This window comes from Aethalodelphis obliquidens, unplaced genomic scaffold, assembly GCF_003676395.1.
Source record: "Aethalodelphis obliquidens isolate GAN/ISIS:26980383/991018 unplaced genomic scaffold, ASM367639v1 scaffold19, whole genome shotgun sequence".
Taxonomy (NCBI): Eukaryota; Metazoa; Chordata; class Mammalia; order Artiodactyla; family Delphinidae; genus Aethalodelphis; species Aethalodelphis obliquidens.
In genome coordinates this window covers 12216322-12235208 of record NW_020837963.1, presented here as the reverse complement: position 1 = coordinate 12235208, position 18887 = coordinate 12216322, and the positions used below count along the sequence as shown (strand labels likewise).

At 36.3% G+C, this 18887-nt stretch overlaps 1 protein-coding gene across 6 annotated transcripts in view; it reads right to left on the bottom strand.

The window, feature by feature from the left end:
* Positions 1–18887, bottom strand: part of WDR7 (WD repeat domain 7) — a 391118-nt gene that overhangs the window by 354602 nt on the left and 17629 nt on the right. For 3 of the 6 annotated variants that reach the window (XM_027118597.1, XM_027118595.1, XM_027118592.1), the window contains exons 2-6: positions 18662–18741; positions 15032–15203; positions 10266–10372; positions 8625–8703; positions 5013–5187 (exon numbers count right to left, since the gene is read on the bottom strand). In XM_027118597.1, coding sequence (XP_026974398.1) covers positions 5013–5187; positions 8625–8703; positions 10266–10372; positions 15032–15190 — 520 coding nt within the window. In that variant the 5' untranslated portion in view covers positions 15191–15203; positions 18662–18741. Of the gene's footprint in view, positions 1–5012; positions 5188–8624; positions 8704–10265; positions 10373–15031; positions 15204–18661; positions 18780–18887 lie in introns of all 6 variants that reach the window. The other 3 variants (XM_027118593.1, XM_027118594.1, XM_027118596.1) reach the window with 3 other exon arrangements.

Sequence of the window (18887 nt, the reverse complement as noted above, 5' to 3'; positions counted from 1 at the left end):
ATTCCTAGATATTTTATTCTTTTCGTTGCAATGGTAAATGGGAGTGTTTCCTTAATTTCACTTTCAGATTTTTCATTAGTGTATAGGTATGCCAGAGAATTCTGTGCATTAATTTTGTATCCTGCTACTTTACCAAATTCATTGATTAGCTCTAGTAGTTTTCTGGTAGCATCTTTAGGATTCTCTATGTAGAGTATCACGTCATGTGCAAACAGTGAAAGCTTTACTTCTTCTTTTCCAATTTGGATTCCTTTTATTTCTTTTTCTTCTCTGAGTGCTGTGGCTGAAACTTCCAAAACTATGTTTAATAATAGTGGTGAGAGTGGGCAACCTTGTCTTGTTCCTGATCTTAGTGGAAATGCTTTCAGTTTTTCACCATTGAGGACGATGTTGGCTGTGGGTTTGTCATATATGGCCTTTATCGTGTTTAGGAAAGTTCCCTCTATGCCTACTTTCTGCAGGGTTTTTATCATAAATGGGTGTTGAATTTTGTCGAAAGTTGTCTCTGCATGTATTGAGATGATCATATGGTTTTTCTCCTTTAATTTGTTAAAATGGTGTATCACGTTGACTGATTTGCATATATTGAAGAAGCCTTGCATTCCTGAGATAAACCCCACTTAATCATAGTGTATGATTCTCTTAATGTGCTCTTGGATTCTGTTTGCTAGTACTTTGTTGAGGATTTTTGCATCTATGTTCAGCAGTGATATTGGCCAGTAGTTTTCTTTCTTTGTGACATCTTTTTCTGGTTTTGGTATCAGAGTGATGGTGGCCTCGTAGAATGAGTTTGGGAGTGTTCCTCCCCCTGCTATATTTTGGAAGAGTTTGAGAAGGATAAGTGTTAGCTCTTCTCTAAATGTTTGATAGAATTCGCCTGTGAAGCCATCTGGTCCTGGGCTTTTGTTTGTTGGAAGATTATTAATCACACGTTCAATTTCAGTGCTTGTGATTGGTCTATTCATATTTTCTATTTCTTCCTGGTTCAGTCTCGGAAGGTTTTGCATTTCTAAGAATTTGTCCATTTGTTCCAAGTTGTCCATTTTATTGGCATATAGTTGCTTATAGTGCTTATAGTGATCTCTATAGTGCTTATAGTGATCTCTCATGATATTTTGTATTTCTGCAGTGTCAGTTGTTACTTCTCCTTTTTCATTTCTAATTCTATTGATTTGAGTCTTCTCCATTTTTTTCTTGATAAGTCTGGTTAATGGTTTACCAATTTTGTTTATCTTCTCAAAGAACCAGCTTTTAGTTTTATTGATCTTTGCTATCATTTCCTTCATTTCTTTTTCATTTATCTCTGATCTCATCTTTATGATTTCTTTCCTTCTGCTAACTTTGGGTTTTTTTTTTTCTTCTTTCTCTAATTGCTTTAGGTGTAAGGTTAGGTTGTTTATTTGAGATGTTTCTTGTTTCTTAAGGTTGGATTGTATTGCTATAAAGTTCCCTCTTAGAACTGCTTTTGCTGCATCCCATAGGTTGTTGTGCTTTCACTGTCATTTGTTTCTAGGTTTTTTTGATTTCCTCTTTGATTTCTTCAGTGATCTCTTGCTCATTAAGTAGTGTGTTGTTTAGCCTCCATGTGTTTGTATTTCTTACAGAGTTTTTCCTGTAATTGATATCTAGTCTCATAGCATTGTGGTCAGGAAAGATACTTGATACGATTTCAATTTTCTTAAATTTACCAAGGCTTGATCTGTGACCCAAGATATAATCTATCCTGGAGAATGTTCCACGAGCACTTGAGAAGAATGTGTATTTTGTTGTTTTTGGATGGAATGTCCTATAAATATTAATTAAGTCCATCTTGTTTAATGTATCATTTAAAGCTTGTGGTTCCTTATTTATTTTCATTTTGAATGATCTGTCCATTGGTGAAACTGGGGTGTTAAAGTCCCCTACTATGATTGCGTTACTGTCGATTTCCCCTTTTATGGCTGTTAGCATTTGCCTTATGTATTGAGGTGCTCCTACGGTGGGTGCATAAATATTTACAATTGCTACATCTGCTTCTTGGATGGATCCCTTGATCATTATGTAGTGTCCTTCTTTGTCTCTTGTAATAGTCTTTGTTTTAAAGTCTATTTTGTTTGATACAGGAATTGCTACTCCAGGTTTCTTTTGATTTCCATTTGCATGGAGTATCTTTTTCCATCCCCTCACTTTCAGTCTGTATGTGTCCCTAGGTTTGAAGTGGATCTCTTGTAGACAGCATATATACGGGTCTTGTTTTTGTATCCATTCAGCCAATCTATGTCTTTTGGTGGGAGCATTTAATCCATTTACATTTAAGGTAATTATCAATATGTATGCTCCTATTACCATTTTCTTAATTGTTTTGGGTTTATTATTGTAGGTCTTTTCCTTCTCTTGTGTTTCCTGCCTAGAGAAGTTCCTTTAGCATTTGTTGTAAAGCTGGTTTGGTGGGGCTGAATTCTCTTAGCTTTTGCTTGTCTGTAAAGGTTTTAATTTCTCTGTCAAATCTGAATGAGATCCTTGCTGGGTAGAGTAATCCTGGTTGTAGTTTCTTCTCCTTCAACACTTTAAATATGTCCTGCCACTCCCTTCTGGCTTGCAGAGTTTCTGCTGAAAGATCAGCTGTTAACCTTATGGGGATTCCCTTGTGTGGTTTGCTTTAATGAAATTAAATAATAGCATGTTTTACAATTAGCATGAAAACCTAATTCTATATTTTATGAAATAATGGAGAACTGATTTCAAAACAGGTTAATGAAGATGATCAAAAATTTGGAGTTCAAGGAAAAGTTTTTTTTAGCTGCTTCATTTATTTCTAACTTACAAGTTTTAATAATTTCAAGTGTTCTTGATTACTATGCTAAAAAATTACTTTTAAAAAAAATTTAAGAATTTAAAAAACTAAAAATCAAACACACAACTTTCATTCTTCAAAGTTCACTTTTATTTATTCGTCATGGGGGAGCACAGTCACTTTCTTTCTTCAGGGCACACATTTCCCCTTTCCCCACCTCCCTTACCTGCCATTTTATTGCACACCACACCCTCCATAGGCCATGATCAAGATAAAGACATGACACAAAACCCAAATTCATCAGCTTCGGGTGAGGGAGCAGTCACAGCACGACAGTAATATTCGTGAACTCCGAGAGGAGGGGCATTAGATAGCAGTCTAATGCAGGCTCCAGAGTGAGGGAGTATGCGTTAAAATCACATTTTCTTCACTAATTAACCAACAAACTGTGCATAACTTAACTAACCTATCCTAAATTGAATTTGCTTATCTGTAAGCAAATGTAAATGAATAAAGTAATGACAGTACCTACGTTAATGGTCTGTTATGAGAATTAAGACACACCACAGGTACAGCCCTCAACACATCAATAAAAATAAGTTATTACTGTTATTTAAAAAAGTGTTTGCTACATTTCAGTATAAACTTTATTTGTACTGCCTGGCTCCATAGGCAAGGTAAAGCACTGAAATGCACTGATTACAATTCCACAATCTCTGCACAAAGAAGCTAGAACAACTACTCACAAGTCTGTCAATTACTGTAAAAGTGCAACATACCAATATATCTAAAATTCTCAAATATCTACACACTAGAATAGGGTAAAGCAGATTAAAAATTGTGTATGTTAGCAACATTATAAACTGATAACACTTAGAAATGCATGCACAGCACAAAATTTTCCATTAAAGTTACATTCTATCCTATTCAGACCAGTGTGTACATGTATATTTCACATGTGGATATTTCCCACACACACCTAGGTAATGCTTTTTGTACCTATGTACAAACTATTTTTAGAGACTTCATCTAATCTGGGCAGCCTTCCTACTTGCCCTCAAAGCCCCTTCACTGCCTTCACTAATTCTAGCCTCTGTGCTATTTCTCTATCTCATCACATTTCACACCCTGAACTGCCACTTGTTTATATATCATCCTCCCTTACTAGAATTTGAGTCCCTTCAGTAGTTCAGTCCTTCGTGCCTAGAAGACAGTAGGCACTCAATAAATATCTGCTGAATGGCTGTTGAATAAAAAGCTATGTGCTGATTTCCAACCATAAGAGATAATAAAGGAAATCTCCCATGAAACTGAAGGCAGTTCACCAATGGAGGTGGTGTAACACAGTGGGAAAGTAACTGCTCTGGGGTCCATCTGGGCACCAGTAAGCCACAGACTTGCTCTGTGATCTTAAGTAAAGACTCCAGCATGCTACACTTCACCCATCTCCGCATCCACACATCCTAAGACAACTGTACCTATCCCACTGGGTGCTGTGAGAACTGTTACCACATGTAAACGCTCAGCATGCGCCCGATACTGTGAGCACTCAGTAAATGAAGTCTCACGGCGGTGGCAGTGGTGCTAATTACAGGTCAGCACACAACTATGAGGCATTTGGGAGGGAAAAAAATGCTCCAAAAGAGACATATAGGAATATACATGTTCAGTATTAATTACTGTTCTTGTCCTGAACAATTTTACTTTCGTTCTCACAATTGTTACTGAAAGGTTTCAACGGAAATGAAGAAAACATACTTGTATTTGTTTGAGCATCAACTACACACCAAGCACTTACCAGGACCTTTTATTAAATTTAATTGTGTGTAATCCCTTCCATTTTCATCATCTCCACAAAAAATGGAAACACTTCCTATGCCTCTTCAGCAAGTGACAAAACCGGGCCCAAGAAATACACAGATAAACTACAGTTCCTCCCACCATACCTCCAAGGGGTTAAGACATTCTTCTTCCACTTCAGAAAATCACTGACACACTCTAAGACAGCCATAAACTAGTGATCTATTCCATGGAATGGAGATAATGTAACACTTTAAATCTTAATTCAATCAAAGACTCCTTTATGAAAGTAGAGACAGACCATAAATCATGAGAGAAGTCATTTCTTAAACCTAAGAATATAATATAACAAAGTATATTAACATGTGACACATCATACAACTCTACAGTAAACTAACCATTCAGTCATAGTGTAGAAACTCCTAAAGGGCACACTGACCTTGTGTTCGATGGGATCGAATAATACTCATGGAGCTAATCCAATCTGGAGAGATCTTTGATACTAAGGAGTACAACACCTCAAGGCTGGTGGCATCCACCACGAGGATTTCAGGATAATGGCCATGGCACAGAAGCCTTCCTTCTCTCTGATTTCCAACAGAGAACTGGTAGAACTAAAAGGAAGAAGATTTTTAAATGTTCTTTACTTGAGATACTTGATTCACATGGATTCACCAAGCTTATTATGATGCTCAATTTCTCCAGTAATATTTCCAGACATGTACTATATGGTATATATTACATGCATCTACATATACACATGTCTACACATGTGCAGACATCAAATTACATTAATATTTCAAAATATCTAACAAAATTATTTTCTTCCTAATATCTTATCTTCCTTTTTGAACTATTTTGGAGCAGAATTCATGATAATTCTTTTTTGTCCTCCTGCAGCATCTAAAACAGAGTTGTTGAATGAATTAATAAAACACCTGAATAAAATCAGCTTCACAAATCAAAGCAAAAGTGTAGCCCACGTGGGTCACAAAAATAATATGAGTTCGAGATGAATGAGAATCAGTGAGTATAGGTTTATAATTACTAGTTATAACCAAATAAAATTTAGAAGCAAGGATGATTCTGTTCAAATATTCTCAGAAGTAAATTCTGAGTAATCTAAGTGTGTTATTTTAGATTAGAGTGTGAAACAACCATTATAAACCATTCTCATAGTGCACATTTATACTTTGTGGAAGAAATATAGAGGAAGAACCAGTACAATGGTGTTACTCATGCCAAGAATAAAAGGATAAGATGAGCTTCCATCAAGCAAAGAGCAGAGAAAGAATGACTCTAAGACCAACAACTTATCAAAGGTTCTGAATTCCCTTAGCCTCAAAAAAAAAAAAAAAAACAAAACGTGACTCTCTTACTGGAATGATTCTCCTAGAGGATTTTTAGAAAGCAGACTACTACTTTCCAAGGGATTGGACCTTATATAAATCACATGAGGGCAAGCTAAACACCGCACAAGGGGCAATGCTGTAACCACTCCACAACTGGGGAGATAAGTAAGAAACCCAGGTCCAGTCTGCTCCCACACTCATCCACCCACTGCTCAGAGCTCAACGTTGCATGTGAAGGAAGACAATCTTTTCTTAACTATGAAGTCCCCTGCACAAGGAGCACAACTTCTTAAACATGAGCACTGAGCACGGAGCACATTAACTAAGTGCAAGGTAGCACCACTAAACCCCAGAGAGGGGTCTAATAAAATGTAGACTATCATGGGGGGGGGAACCTCTAGATCTCAGGTTGATCCATAACACACGATCTGGGCTCCCAGGAATTGCCAGGCTCTCGCATGCATATAATAATGCGACCATAGGTAGCCTTGACCCACAGGAGGGGCGGATGTGTGAAGGAGAAAGGGACGGGTGCACGTAAGCAAACTTTGTCAGCGCTCACTCAGCACCAGCCAGGAAAGCCACGTGCACTGCAGTCACTAGAGAAGAGCTCTGTCCTGAGGGCAGGGATATTTTATTAGATATGCCTGACTAAATGCCTCTCACTTTTGCTTGAAAGTTATATTCTCAAACCATCTTCCAGACGCTGATTTAGCTTCCAAGACACTTTGATACGGGCAAGAAAGGTGCCCCTAATGGAGAAACAGGTTTTCCAAATATTAAAAAGGGACGCCCCCACGTGATAATTTAATAAGCTAGCACTTCCTTATGATTTCAGTAAGTGCCAATGCCATCAAGGTTCATCATTTCTACATATATAAGAACAACCTGGGGACTTCCCTGGTGGCACAGTGGTTAAGAATCTGCCTGCCAATGCAGGGGACACAGGTTCAAGTCCTGGTCCAGGAACATCCCACATGCCACGGAGCAGCTAAGCCAGTGCGCCACAACTACTGAGCCTGCGCTCTAGAGCCCACGAGCCACAGCTACTGAGCCCACGCGCCTAGAGCCTGTGCTCTGCAACAAGAGAAGCCACTGCCATGAGAAGCCCGCGCACTGGAACGAAGAGTAGCCCCCGCTCGCCGCAACTAGAGAAAACCCGCGCGCAGCAATGAAGACCCAACGCAGCCAAAAAGAAATAAATAAATAAACAAATTTTTTTTTAAAAAAACCTGCTTCTGAACCTGAGAGGGTGAGGATCACCCAGGAAACACCTGTCACACACATTAGTAAATGCCAGAAAGCATCTTCTACTTAGAGATGGCTGCCCATCTAAATACAGAAGGCCTAATACAGGATCCGATAAACAGCAGGCACTGAAAATATATTGAATAAAGATAATTTTTCCTAAAATATAAACCAGAAGTGTTTAAATCATAAAATTATACAACAGTTAAAATACTTATATCCAATGAGTTTGATACTTATAATTTTCCAATTAAATTATTTATAAAGTCAATGAATCTAAATGATTTTATTATCCCTTTTCTCTTTATAAATCTTGATGATTCTTCATATGATAAAAAATAAATACTACAGGCCCTTTAAATAAAAAGTATATGCTGTAACAGCATTGAAGAAGCAATTTTTAAAAGGACTTTGCCAGGGTAATAAGTAGTCACTAAAGATTTATATCACACTAACCATCTGTGAAAATTTTCCTTTGCTTGTCTAACTTGTGTTAGCACAGAAGGTTTTCTTTCTCAACAAATGATTTTACTTGTTTTAAGGGAGGCAGTATGATATAACAGAAAGAACACAGTCCCTAGAGTCAGATAAAGCTGATTTGGGATCCTAGTGCCAGGAATGACTCACTGTGAGACTGGGGCAAGTCATTTAATCACTCCGGCTATCAGCTTCCTTATACATAAAAGGATATACTCCTACCTAATTTGTAAGGATGTGGGGAGGCCTAAATGAGAAAGCATACAAGAAACACCTATATGATATTTGCTATAAATGTGAGTTCTCTTCTCTTCCCTCTTCTTCCCCATTGAGAACATAAATCACATTTTTCTATATACATTGTAATTTCCCAACACTCAACACTGTAAATGATGAGTAATTTGAAGCACAAAGAATTTGACAGTTATGAAAGAATAAGGAAGAATACCAGGAATGTAAGTGAGAAGCTATAAATTCCTGTGCAAATTCCTGTGTCAGCCAGGCATATGAAATGGTCCTTTCTTTTACAGAGTTGTGAAGTCAAAACACGAACTCAAGAACCAACTGCACAAGCAAGGAAAAGGGTATCATCCCCAAAATGGACTGTGTCAATCATGAGTGGAATCACCAAGGCTTTAGCAAGAGAGAATTCCATTATTTAGGATCTAGAACACTTACCCAACCAGTAAAAGGTCTCTCACCTGGGTAACCAGGATAGAGAGAGCAGAAGTAGCAGTGACAATGGCTTACCTTACATCTTTCAACATTCGTCTCCTCATCTTTGTTTTCCTCCCCCACTACACTGTCTTATGAAAAATACTTTTACTACTCTAATTCTAGTCTTCCTGTCCTATTACCCATCCCCACCCACTTCTCATATAAAAATACAGACTCAATGTTTAAAAACCATTTTTTCAATTGTACGCCTATAATAAATTGTGCTGACTTGGCCAGTTACAGAAGTTGATACTAACCTGTATGCCAGTGTGTGTGCAAGCTAATTTTGTAAATTCAATACATCTGCCGTCATTCACGTCCCAGAGGCACATCTCTCTATAAAATAAGATAACAGCTGACTTTAAATCTGAGTTTTGGAAGCACTGTTCAACTTTGTCACAGTGGTTTAAAATTAATCTTCCATTAAAACTGACATATTTCTGAAAAAGTATTGATAGTATATAGTCATTATTGCTGTTCATCAAAAATTCTGGTCCTCCCACCCACCGTCCTAAACTCCCCTCCAACTTAACCACCCCCACCTTGATCCACATTCTTTCTGGGCACCTGGGAGGACTGCACCTCCTGGCTCCCTTTTAGTTGGTGGAGTCTTCTGAGTAGTTCTGACCAGAACTGATATGAGACCCTCCAGAACTCTCCTCCTCTGCCTCTATACCAGATAGCGGCGGCTCCTTCACCCTCAGCCTCAAAGTAAGGAGAATTATGAAGCAGAGCACAGCCCTAAGTGATATATGAAGGGCAAGTGGCAAAAACTAGAAATAAACTTTTAGTTTAAACCACAGCAATTTTCCATCGGTTATCAACCTACTAGAAAACTTAGCACTGCAAAAAGCAAAACTTAAGGTCAACTGAATTCCAAATCTTTGCAAATTAAATATAATATTCCAGTTTTAATTTCATATTTATTGCAGAAGTTTTATTGCATGCATACCAAAAGAAAAAAGCTTTATCTCACACTAAAGATACAACATTTGAAATTAGAAATGTCAATATGCCTTGTATTTTAAAGAAATAAATTTAAGATTTATTTAACAGAAGACAACATTAATAAAATGTAATGATCCTGATATTAGGGTACTCTTTAAGATGTCTTTTCCTATATCTCATATGGTATAAATTTTTCAAAGGAAATTCACCCATTTAGAATATTCACTCTAATATGAATTATCCTTTAATCGGCCAAAAGGTACTATATTTTCACCTGCTGCTGCCTTTCAGTTATACAAGGTTCTTTTTAAATTCATAAATTATGAGGAGTAGAAGGGACAAGTTCTTAAATAATTCTCTTCCAGTTCCCCAACTCCCTTCAATAACATATTGTGTAAATATACAATTTTCTAAACACTCTAAAAGTTTTTTCTTTTAATTCCCCACACTCTGGACCCTACAAATACTGTTCAATGACTTACGTCTCTAAAAGCAAGCTCTATTCTGAGTCTTAGGAATACATGTAGCCATATTAGTGCATTAACGTACATCAATATAACTGTTTAAACTTTTGCGTGGCTTCGTCTTCCAAATTTATGCTAGCCTAGCATCACTGAGGTTTTTTAAAACTCTCAGAGTTGTCGGCCAATTCAGCAAAAATGCCTTGGGGATTAATGATCATTCTTTAAATTTTATGGTATTCTGAGTTTCTCAAAAGCAAGGCAAAAACATAATCATAAATTACAATAAAATACAAAGTATTATAAAAATCATTAATAAAGATAAAATTCATTTTGAAAACCATATTTCAAATATCTTTATGTTGAAACAACTGAGGCATTTATTTAAAAGACACCCCAAAAGAAAAACAAAAATTCCTACTTACTAGTACAGTGGTACTATTTGCAGTACAGACTTATGAGGAGAAAAGTGAATAGGAAAATACTTACCCACTCTCGGATGCGCTCACAATATACTGTTTGTCACTAGAAGCACAAGCTTTAGATAAACAGGTGATTGAAGCTGTGTGACCAAACAACAGTGCTCGAGGATTAACCTAGAAATACACAAATATGTTGATATTAGTACCAAATTTTTTAAGTAATCATTTTTAGGAATCCTGTTAAATATTCAGTACAATATACAGATACAGATTTGAGAAGAACTGCTCAGAACATCAAAAACTAAGAGCTGCAAAACACCGACGCCCACCAATTTAATACGCACAATCATCCCACCACGCAGTTCTAAAGTCAAAAGTGGAAAACCAAGAGGTGATATTACTTGCCCAATATCACGCAGAGAATGATGGAACCAGGATTTAAAGCAGGGCAGCGTTTAGCACTAAGCTCCAATACACTGCGAAATCAGGTTAAGAATGTGTATTAGTATATAAAATAATTTAACCTCACCTATTTTTAAAATAATACTTTGCATGATTTGAAAGTACATTTAGAGTCTCTAGACTGACATCCCCAAACACAAAAAATAGAGAATAGGTACCCTACCAAAAGCTGATATCAATGTTGACTATCAGGAACCAGACTGACCTTCACAGACTAATGATTTAGTGCCATAGTGCCTTATGAAAGGACGGCTTAATACCCACTATTCTAAAATAGTCTAGCAATCAGCCCCCAAATTCATCTACTCTGTACCAAACTGCATGCTATCATTTCAGGTTACTTCAAGGCCTTAAGTAATTTCAGGATATCTTTCTTAAACATTTAATACATACAAATAATATTTGTAACACATGTACAAGACATAAAAAAAAATACATAACCACATACTCAATACCCAGTTTAAAAAAACGGAATATGATTAATACCTTTAAAGCCCCTTTCATGATATCCATTTTGCAAAGAATCAAAATCACTTTAGCCTTATTTTGCATAATTATAATTAAAAGAAAAATACAATCCTTGTTTATGGTTAGAACAGGCCTAGAATGTTTTCTCATACATCCAAAATTTTCTCATACATCCAACCCCATTTCTATACAGAGACTCTGTGTTCCTCCACTGGAAAAAAAAAAAAAATGCTCTTGGTCAATTCTTTAATTTCTCCCAAGAAAATCAAATTTACCAATTGTTAGTTTTATTTTCAACGTACATGGCTTTGCTAGAAAATCCCATTTTCAGTCATAATAGAGTAACTAGAACTGACTGTACTCCCACCAAAATCTAGAAAAATGAACAAAAATAATTGAATGAAGTATAAAAATCACATAATCATCTCCATAGAGGCAATAAAAGCATTTGACAAAACTCAGTATCTTTTCATGATTAAAAACTCTCAACAAATTGGGTATAGAAGGAATGTACCCCAACATAATAAAGGCCATATACAACAAGCCCACAGATAACATCATATTCAACAGTAAAAAGCTAACAGCCTTTTCTCTAAGATCAAGAACAAGACAAAGATAGCTACTCTTGACATTTCTAATCAACATAATACTGGAAGTCTTAGCCAGAGCAATTGGGCAAAAAACTAAACAAACAAAGCATCCAAATTGAAAAGGAAGAAGTAAAATTGTCTCTGTTGTAGGTGACATGATCTTATATGTAGAAAATCCTAAAGACTCCAACCAAAGGACTGTTAGAACTAACGAACAAATTCAGAAAAGTTGCATGATACAAAATAAACATACAAAAATCAGTTGTTTCTATAACAACAAGGTATCTGACAGAGAAATTAAGAAAGCAATCCCACTTACAATAGCATCAAAAAGAATAAATTACTTAGAAATAAATTTAACCAAGGAGGTGAAACACCTGTATTCTGAAAATTATAAGACACTAATGAAAGAAGTGGAAGAAGAAATAAATAACGTGGGAAAGATGTCCCACGTTCTTGGGTTGGAAGAATTAATGTTATTAAAAGGTCCATACACCCAAAGCAATCTACAGAGTGAATGCAATCCTATCAAAATTCCAATGGTATTTTTCAGAAATAGAAAAATAGAAAAAAACATGATAAAATTTGTGTGGAACCATAAAAGACACCAAATAGCCAAAGCAATTTTGAGAAAGAACAAAGTTGGAGGCTTCACACAGTAAGTATTAATATAACTGGAGGAAAAATAAAAATATGGCATACTGTTACATTTATACTTTTATCTATATCTCACCATATCCCATAAAAATTTATGTCATAGTTATTAACTAATAAACATCTCACACATAATCAGTACAAAGATAATCTGTTCAACATAGTCAAAAAACCATCCATCATCAAAGACCACAGTTCAAAAGTGACAGTTATCAGTGGCAAGGTGTGATGTTTAGAATAAAATGATGTGATGTGTCAGTTCTTAAGAGTAAACACTAACATCAATGTTCCAATCTGGAACTTTGAGGCTACTAGTTCTATAGTCAGCCAACAATCAGCACTCCTTTTGTTTCCCCCTTTAGCAATTTTTTCTTTCTACTACCTGAGATGCTACAATTACATTCATTAAATAAATCCTTACCATGTACAAGCACTGTGATAACTGCTTAATACACATTCCTTCATAGAATCCTTACCACAACCTTGTGTAGTTGATCTTATTTGAAAAATGGCAAGACTTAGGCATCAAATGGTTAAAAACTGCCAAAAGTCACACAGCTAGACACTACAGTAGCCAAGAATGAAGCCAACTTCATCCACCTGCAACATCTGAGCTCTTACCACAATGTTTCACTTCGTTCATTAATGCCATGTATTATACTGTTCTTTGCAATTATAGTTTAATTCTCTGCAATTACAGCTTTCTAGGTAGTCGAAGCATTAAAACACTATACTGTAGACAATACCTGCATTAACAGGTTCCCTCCTTTACTCTTATCACCATCTGTCTAGGTACTCACTAAACTACTGCTTCTGCAATATCTCTCAGATATTTTATTGCCACCATGTTAGGCCAGGTTGCCCTTTTCCACAGGTAAAAGGAGACCAAGATATGCATGGCAAAAGTTCTAGCTACAGTTCTGAATCCTTTCCTAACAAAAGAAGGAAGACACCATGACCTCAAGAGAAGTTATTTTGTGCCCTCCCCACTCTGTATGTTATATGAATTATTGGTCCTTCATAGGCATAAATGACTGCTATAAAGTACATTAAGAAGGCCCTCTATATGAATCAAAAGACAACAACCAAGCCACTTTTTATTCAGCCTTCTTTTCCCCTGGGTAAACAGTCCAATTCACTTAATATCTTTCAAAGGATGTATTTCTCTCCTAGTCAGTCTCCTCTCCTCCTTTAATCCCTCTTACTTGAATTTAAATAAATATAACATTCTAGTGAAATCCATGCAAAAAATTCAGTAAAAGAATGGTTTCTAAGATCTTACAAGTAAATCTTATTGCTTGTAATAACTCCAATAAAATGTGGTGGGCTTTTGTTCTCCTCATCACTACACTGCTGATTCCTATTTAGTTTGCTATCAATACTGAAGGCATATCACGTTCTACAACACCCATTTCCAGTCACTTTCCAAACTGTAACCCTAGCCTTGACATGTCATCCAAGTGTGTGGATCATTTTTTCAGTTCTAGCAATTCCATGCCTAGGTGAATACCTAAGAGCAACAAAAACATATGTCCACACAAAAACTCACACACAAATGTTCAAAGCAGCATTATTCACTATGGTCAAAAGTAAAAACAACCCAAATGCCCATCAACTGACCAACAGACAAATAAAATGCAGTATACCTATACAATGGAATATCATTTGGCCATTAAAAGAAATGAAATATTGATACATGCTACAACATGGATGAACGTTGAAAATATTATGCTAAGTGAAAAAAGCCAATCACAGAAGATCACATACTAAATGATTCTATTTACATAAAGTGTCCAGAGTAGGCAGATCTATAGAGACAGGAAATAGATTTGTGGTTGCCCAGGGGACATGGGGGTATATTGGGCGTAACTGCTACAAAGAACAAGGTTTGCTTCCAAGGTGATGAAAATGTTCTAAAATTGACTGTGGTAATGGCTGCACAACTCTGTGAACAGAGTAAAAAAACATTAAATTGTACACTTTAAAGAGTATATTGTATGGCGTGTAAATTTTATCTCAATAAGGCTGTTAAAAAAAATGTTTAGTTAAAAAAATCAACTTTCTTGCCTCTACATTCCATGCCAGCTACCGCCCCATTTTCTCTGTTCCCCCTTACAGAAAAATTCCTGGGGAGAGTTGTCAGAGATTGGAGGTTAAAATATGGAAAAAGACAGTCTCTCCACAGAGAGCCAGTGCCCAGAAGCAGAACACACTGAGCACTCCACACCAGTAAAGGATGGCAAAAAATACACAGCCACTTTTAAAATAAATATGACAAAATTTACAGTTTTACAAAAAAACAGTTTTACAAAAAGTTTTGCTCTCTTCAAGACATTGACCTTAGAAGGTATAAATGCTCAAAATTGTTTTTTAATATCTTTTTTGGAAACCTCCTTCAATATGGTTAGAAATTTTCTGAAAAATGTTAAATGTAACATATTAAGCCAGGTAGGATAGATATTATAATTGAAAATCAAGCCAAAAGCCAGCAGAAGTCAACTCTGATGAATCATGTAAATAATCATTCTGAATACCAATTTTAGTCAAAATATATCTCACAGAAGATATATTATGAGGTCAAATTATTCTGGAACTGTGTTATTTTTTGTTAAGTAGTTTATTATATGTGAAAAGTACAATAGGCACTTCAAACACTCACTTCCAAGTCTACTGAAAGATCCCAGAGACATATTTGCCCATCATGGCATCCAGTCACGATCGTGGCCCCATCATCTGTTAAAAGTACTGCTGAGATGCAGTGGGTTGGTGCTTTGCGACCCCAAAGAACAATGGGTAGAACAAGGCTGTTTCCTGCCATTGTGCTTTCAAACCTGGAAATGTTATAAGAATAATGTCAAATGTTATATTTCCTTCTAAAACATATTACACATTTTTCTTATGAAGCCAACTTAAACTTCCTAAGTGCCAAGAATTCCTCTAAACATTATATATATAAATAAAACAGACACATACATAAAAGTATATAAAATCTAATTAAAATCTCAATTAATCCCCACAACAAATCACACGGTAAGTACTATTAGCACTCTTCTTTCACATGTAAAGACAGTGAGTCATAAAGAGTTGCAAAGTGTAAATGGAAGAAATGGAGCCCCAGTCAAGACCCAGGCAGCCTGACTTAGAACCCGGGGTCTTACTCACTCTGCTATGCTACCAAGGCAAGTGAGGTCTCCAAATCTTGTTAAGTCGCCAAACCAGTAATAGTTAGCAATGTCCAAGAAAAACAGAGAGTTTTTGACAGTGTCCTAAACATTGAAAAGAATATTGCCCACTGAGAAACTCATTCACCATATTTAGTACAAACCTATTATGTCTCAAAGTCACGAATGTCTTTTATTCTAAACTCTGAAACCTGAGGGATAAAGAACTTTAAACTCATTTCTGAATAATAAAAATTTAGTTCTGGTAAAGGCGTTTAAATTTGAGATGACAAAATTAAGATCTAGTTAGTGAAACAACTAGATTTAGGTGTTACAAACTGTGTGATTAAAGACTTAAATACTAGTTCAGAGAAGTTCAAGAGACATGAAAACTGGCATAATCAGAGAGGGCTCCATATAAGACAGAGACTCTGCCAGACTTTATGAGACACTAGGAGTCACTCATAGGCTTGGTTTCTACGTGGCAACAAAAGATATACGTACAATGTAGACTCTTTAGAACGCTAAGATTGTCCTAAGAAATTTTCAGAGACACTTAAAGGAGTAACCACTTTCTATGAAAGAAACTAGTTTAATACCCATGGTCCTACTGCTGGTTGCTTTTAGCAAAAGTCTTTTCTTTAATCCACTACTTACACTCTTTAAACAAATAAATAAAACTAAAACTAAAATCCCTTTCCCTGGAAAGAAAATTAGGCAAGTAGAACATTATGAATGATGTTTACCAAACGCAGTCTATGTATATTACATCTTTTATTTTTTGTTAGAATTCATGGCTTTCATCAATTTGCCTCCCCCAAAACTTCATCTGTTTGCTACAGGTAAAAGTTGTTTGCTACAACTTGGGAAAAATTCCAAGTTCCCTTCCTATTTATAAAACCATTTATGTATCATGTTCAGCAGTTCATAGACTACTATGACATTAACAATTCTTTCCATATTCCTATTTAATATCAGAAAATGAAACAAAGCACTGAGCCAACTTTAACAAATTTGGTACAGCATGTTCCTGGCTGAATAACATATCCAACAGTGACTTTCTCAAAAAGAGAATCTGGAAGGAGTTCATTCTTCCATGGTGACAGCATTCATTTTTAAGCTATATCACCAAAGATTTCTCTCAATTAAATAAGCTCACAGCATCTAACACAATATGGTGAGATCTGGAAAGAATATTTATCTCGATATTTGAGCACTTGTATTCGATACATATACCTAGCTCGAAGAGAATGCAAATACACAGATTCAGCACTAAGGAATATGTGTGTGACAGGGAGACGTGTCTGTTCTGATGTAACAGGAAAGAAATTTCTGGTATTCAAGTGACAAGGAGCTCAAGGAAACCTGGAAGAAGAATACATTTCATAGCTCTTAAAACAAGTGAAAATAATCGCCCATAACATGATAAAGGTATTGGAAAACACAAGAAGACACATCCATCTCTAACTCAGCTTCTCCAGAAACTAAAACAAATCCACATTCTAACGAAAATCAGGAACTGACAGTCAATCAGAATCTGAGAAGAATTCTCATTAAGGGCAATTAACAATCTTCATAAGGGAATACATTGTGTTAGTTTCCTAAAAACTGCCCTGACCACAAACTGAGTGGCTTAAAAAACAGAATTTGTTGTCTCATAGCTCTTGAGCTAGAAGTCTGAAAGTAGGTGGTGTCACAGTTAGTTCCTTTTGAGGGTTGTGAAGGGAAAGATCTGATCCACGCCTCTCTCCTTGGCTGGTAGAAGGCCAACTTCATGCTCACATGGTGTTCTCCTATGTACACGTCTCTCCCTTTTTTTATAAGGACACAGCCATGTTGGGTTAGGGCCCACCCCGATGACCTCATTTAACTTGATTACCTTTATAAAGACTTCCAAATAAGGGCACATTCTCAGGTACTAGAGGTTAAGACTTCAACATACGAATTTTAGGGGAACACAATTCAACTCATAGCAGGGAAATGTCCTTTTAAAAGAACATAGCCTAGGGCTTCCCTGGTGGCGCAGTGGTTGAGAGTCCGCCTGCCGATGCAGGGGACACGGGTTCGTGCCCCGGTCTGGGAGGATCCCACGTGCCGCGGAGCGGCTGGGCCCGTGAGCCATGGCCGCTGAGCCTGCACGTCCGGAGCCTGTGCTCCGCAACGGGAGAGGCCACAGCAGTGAGAGGCCCGCGTACTGCAAAAAAATAAATAAAATAAAAGAACATAGCCTAAAATTAATTATCCAAAAAGCAATTCTCCCTTAGGAAATAATGTTACAGAACTTCACTATATCTTTTCCAGGGGATCATACTACATCAGCTTATCTGCTATTACAACTGCTTATCTGAGGAATTAGGTAAGAAGTTCTGTCCAACCAAGGTGGGGGGGAGGGGGGATCGAATTCAAAATTCACTGCTCTATATCCAAGGACATTAGGGATTCATTGGGATAAAAAAAAAAAAAATCACATTTTTCTGGAAAAGGCCCAAATCAAAAGTGACTGAATAAATGATTAGTGCCATATAGTATTAACTGTAATAGAAACTCTGAAGAAAATTCTTACTAACTCTCCAAAATATTGTGTACAATATACTCATATTTTGTAACTAATACATTAAGGGGAAATACCACCTTTCAAATTTTAGAGTTATAAATAAATATGCTGTACGACTAGATACTCCTAAAAACAGAAGAATACTAAGAACATTAAATTTTCATCTATGTTTGTATCAAATCTGACTTAAAATTATATTTAGACATTGGCTATTAAATAAAACTCTTTTACTGAAAAAGCTTTAGAGTCAAATAATAGAAGTTCTAGATTCTACCCCTCATTTTGCCACCAACCAGGCAGGCTTTGAGCGTATCATCTCATTTCTGAGGCTTGGTTTTCTCATCAAGAGGTAGTTATAAAATTAATTTTGAATCATTTTGAAGTCAAAGAAATCAATTCATAAAGAGCAGGGGTCTGAGAGAGAAAAAAATCAAGTCATCTCTTTTGGTTACCTTAATTGCATGTATTTCTATTTCACCTAATTGCACCTATTTCTCAGTTCTATACAGAAATAAAACCATACTTCAGTTAAAAACAACAACAAAAATAATAGTTGAAAAAACACTGAACTTACAGTCAGAAGAACTATATTCAAATCCTGACTCTTCTATGCAATCTTGAAAAAGTTACCCCTCTAGGTCTCAGCTTCCCCATCTGTAAAAGATGGACGATAATACCCTCCTTTCAGAAAGCTGTCATAAAGGTTAAGAGAGATCATATATGTAATGCAACTAGTAAAATATCCATCACATGGCAGATGATCAGCAACTATTAATTTTTTTAAAACACAGATTCTGCTA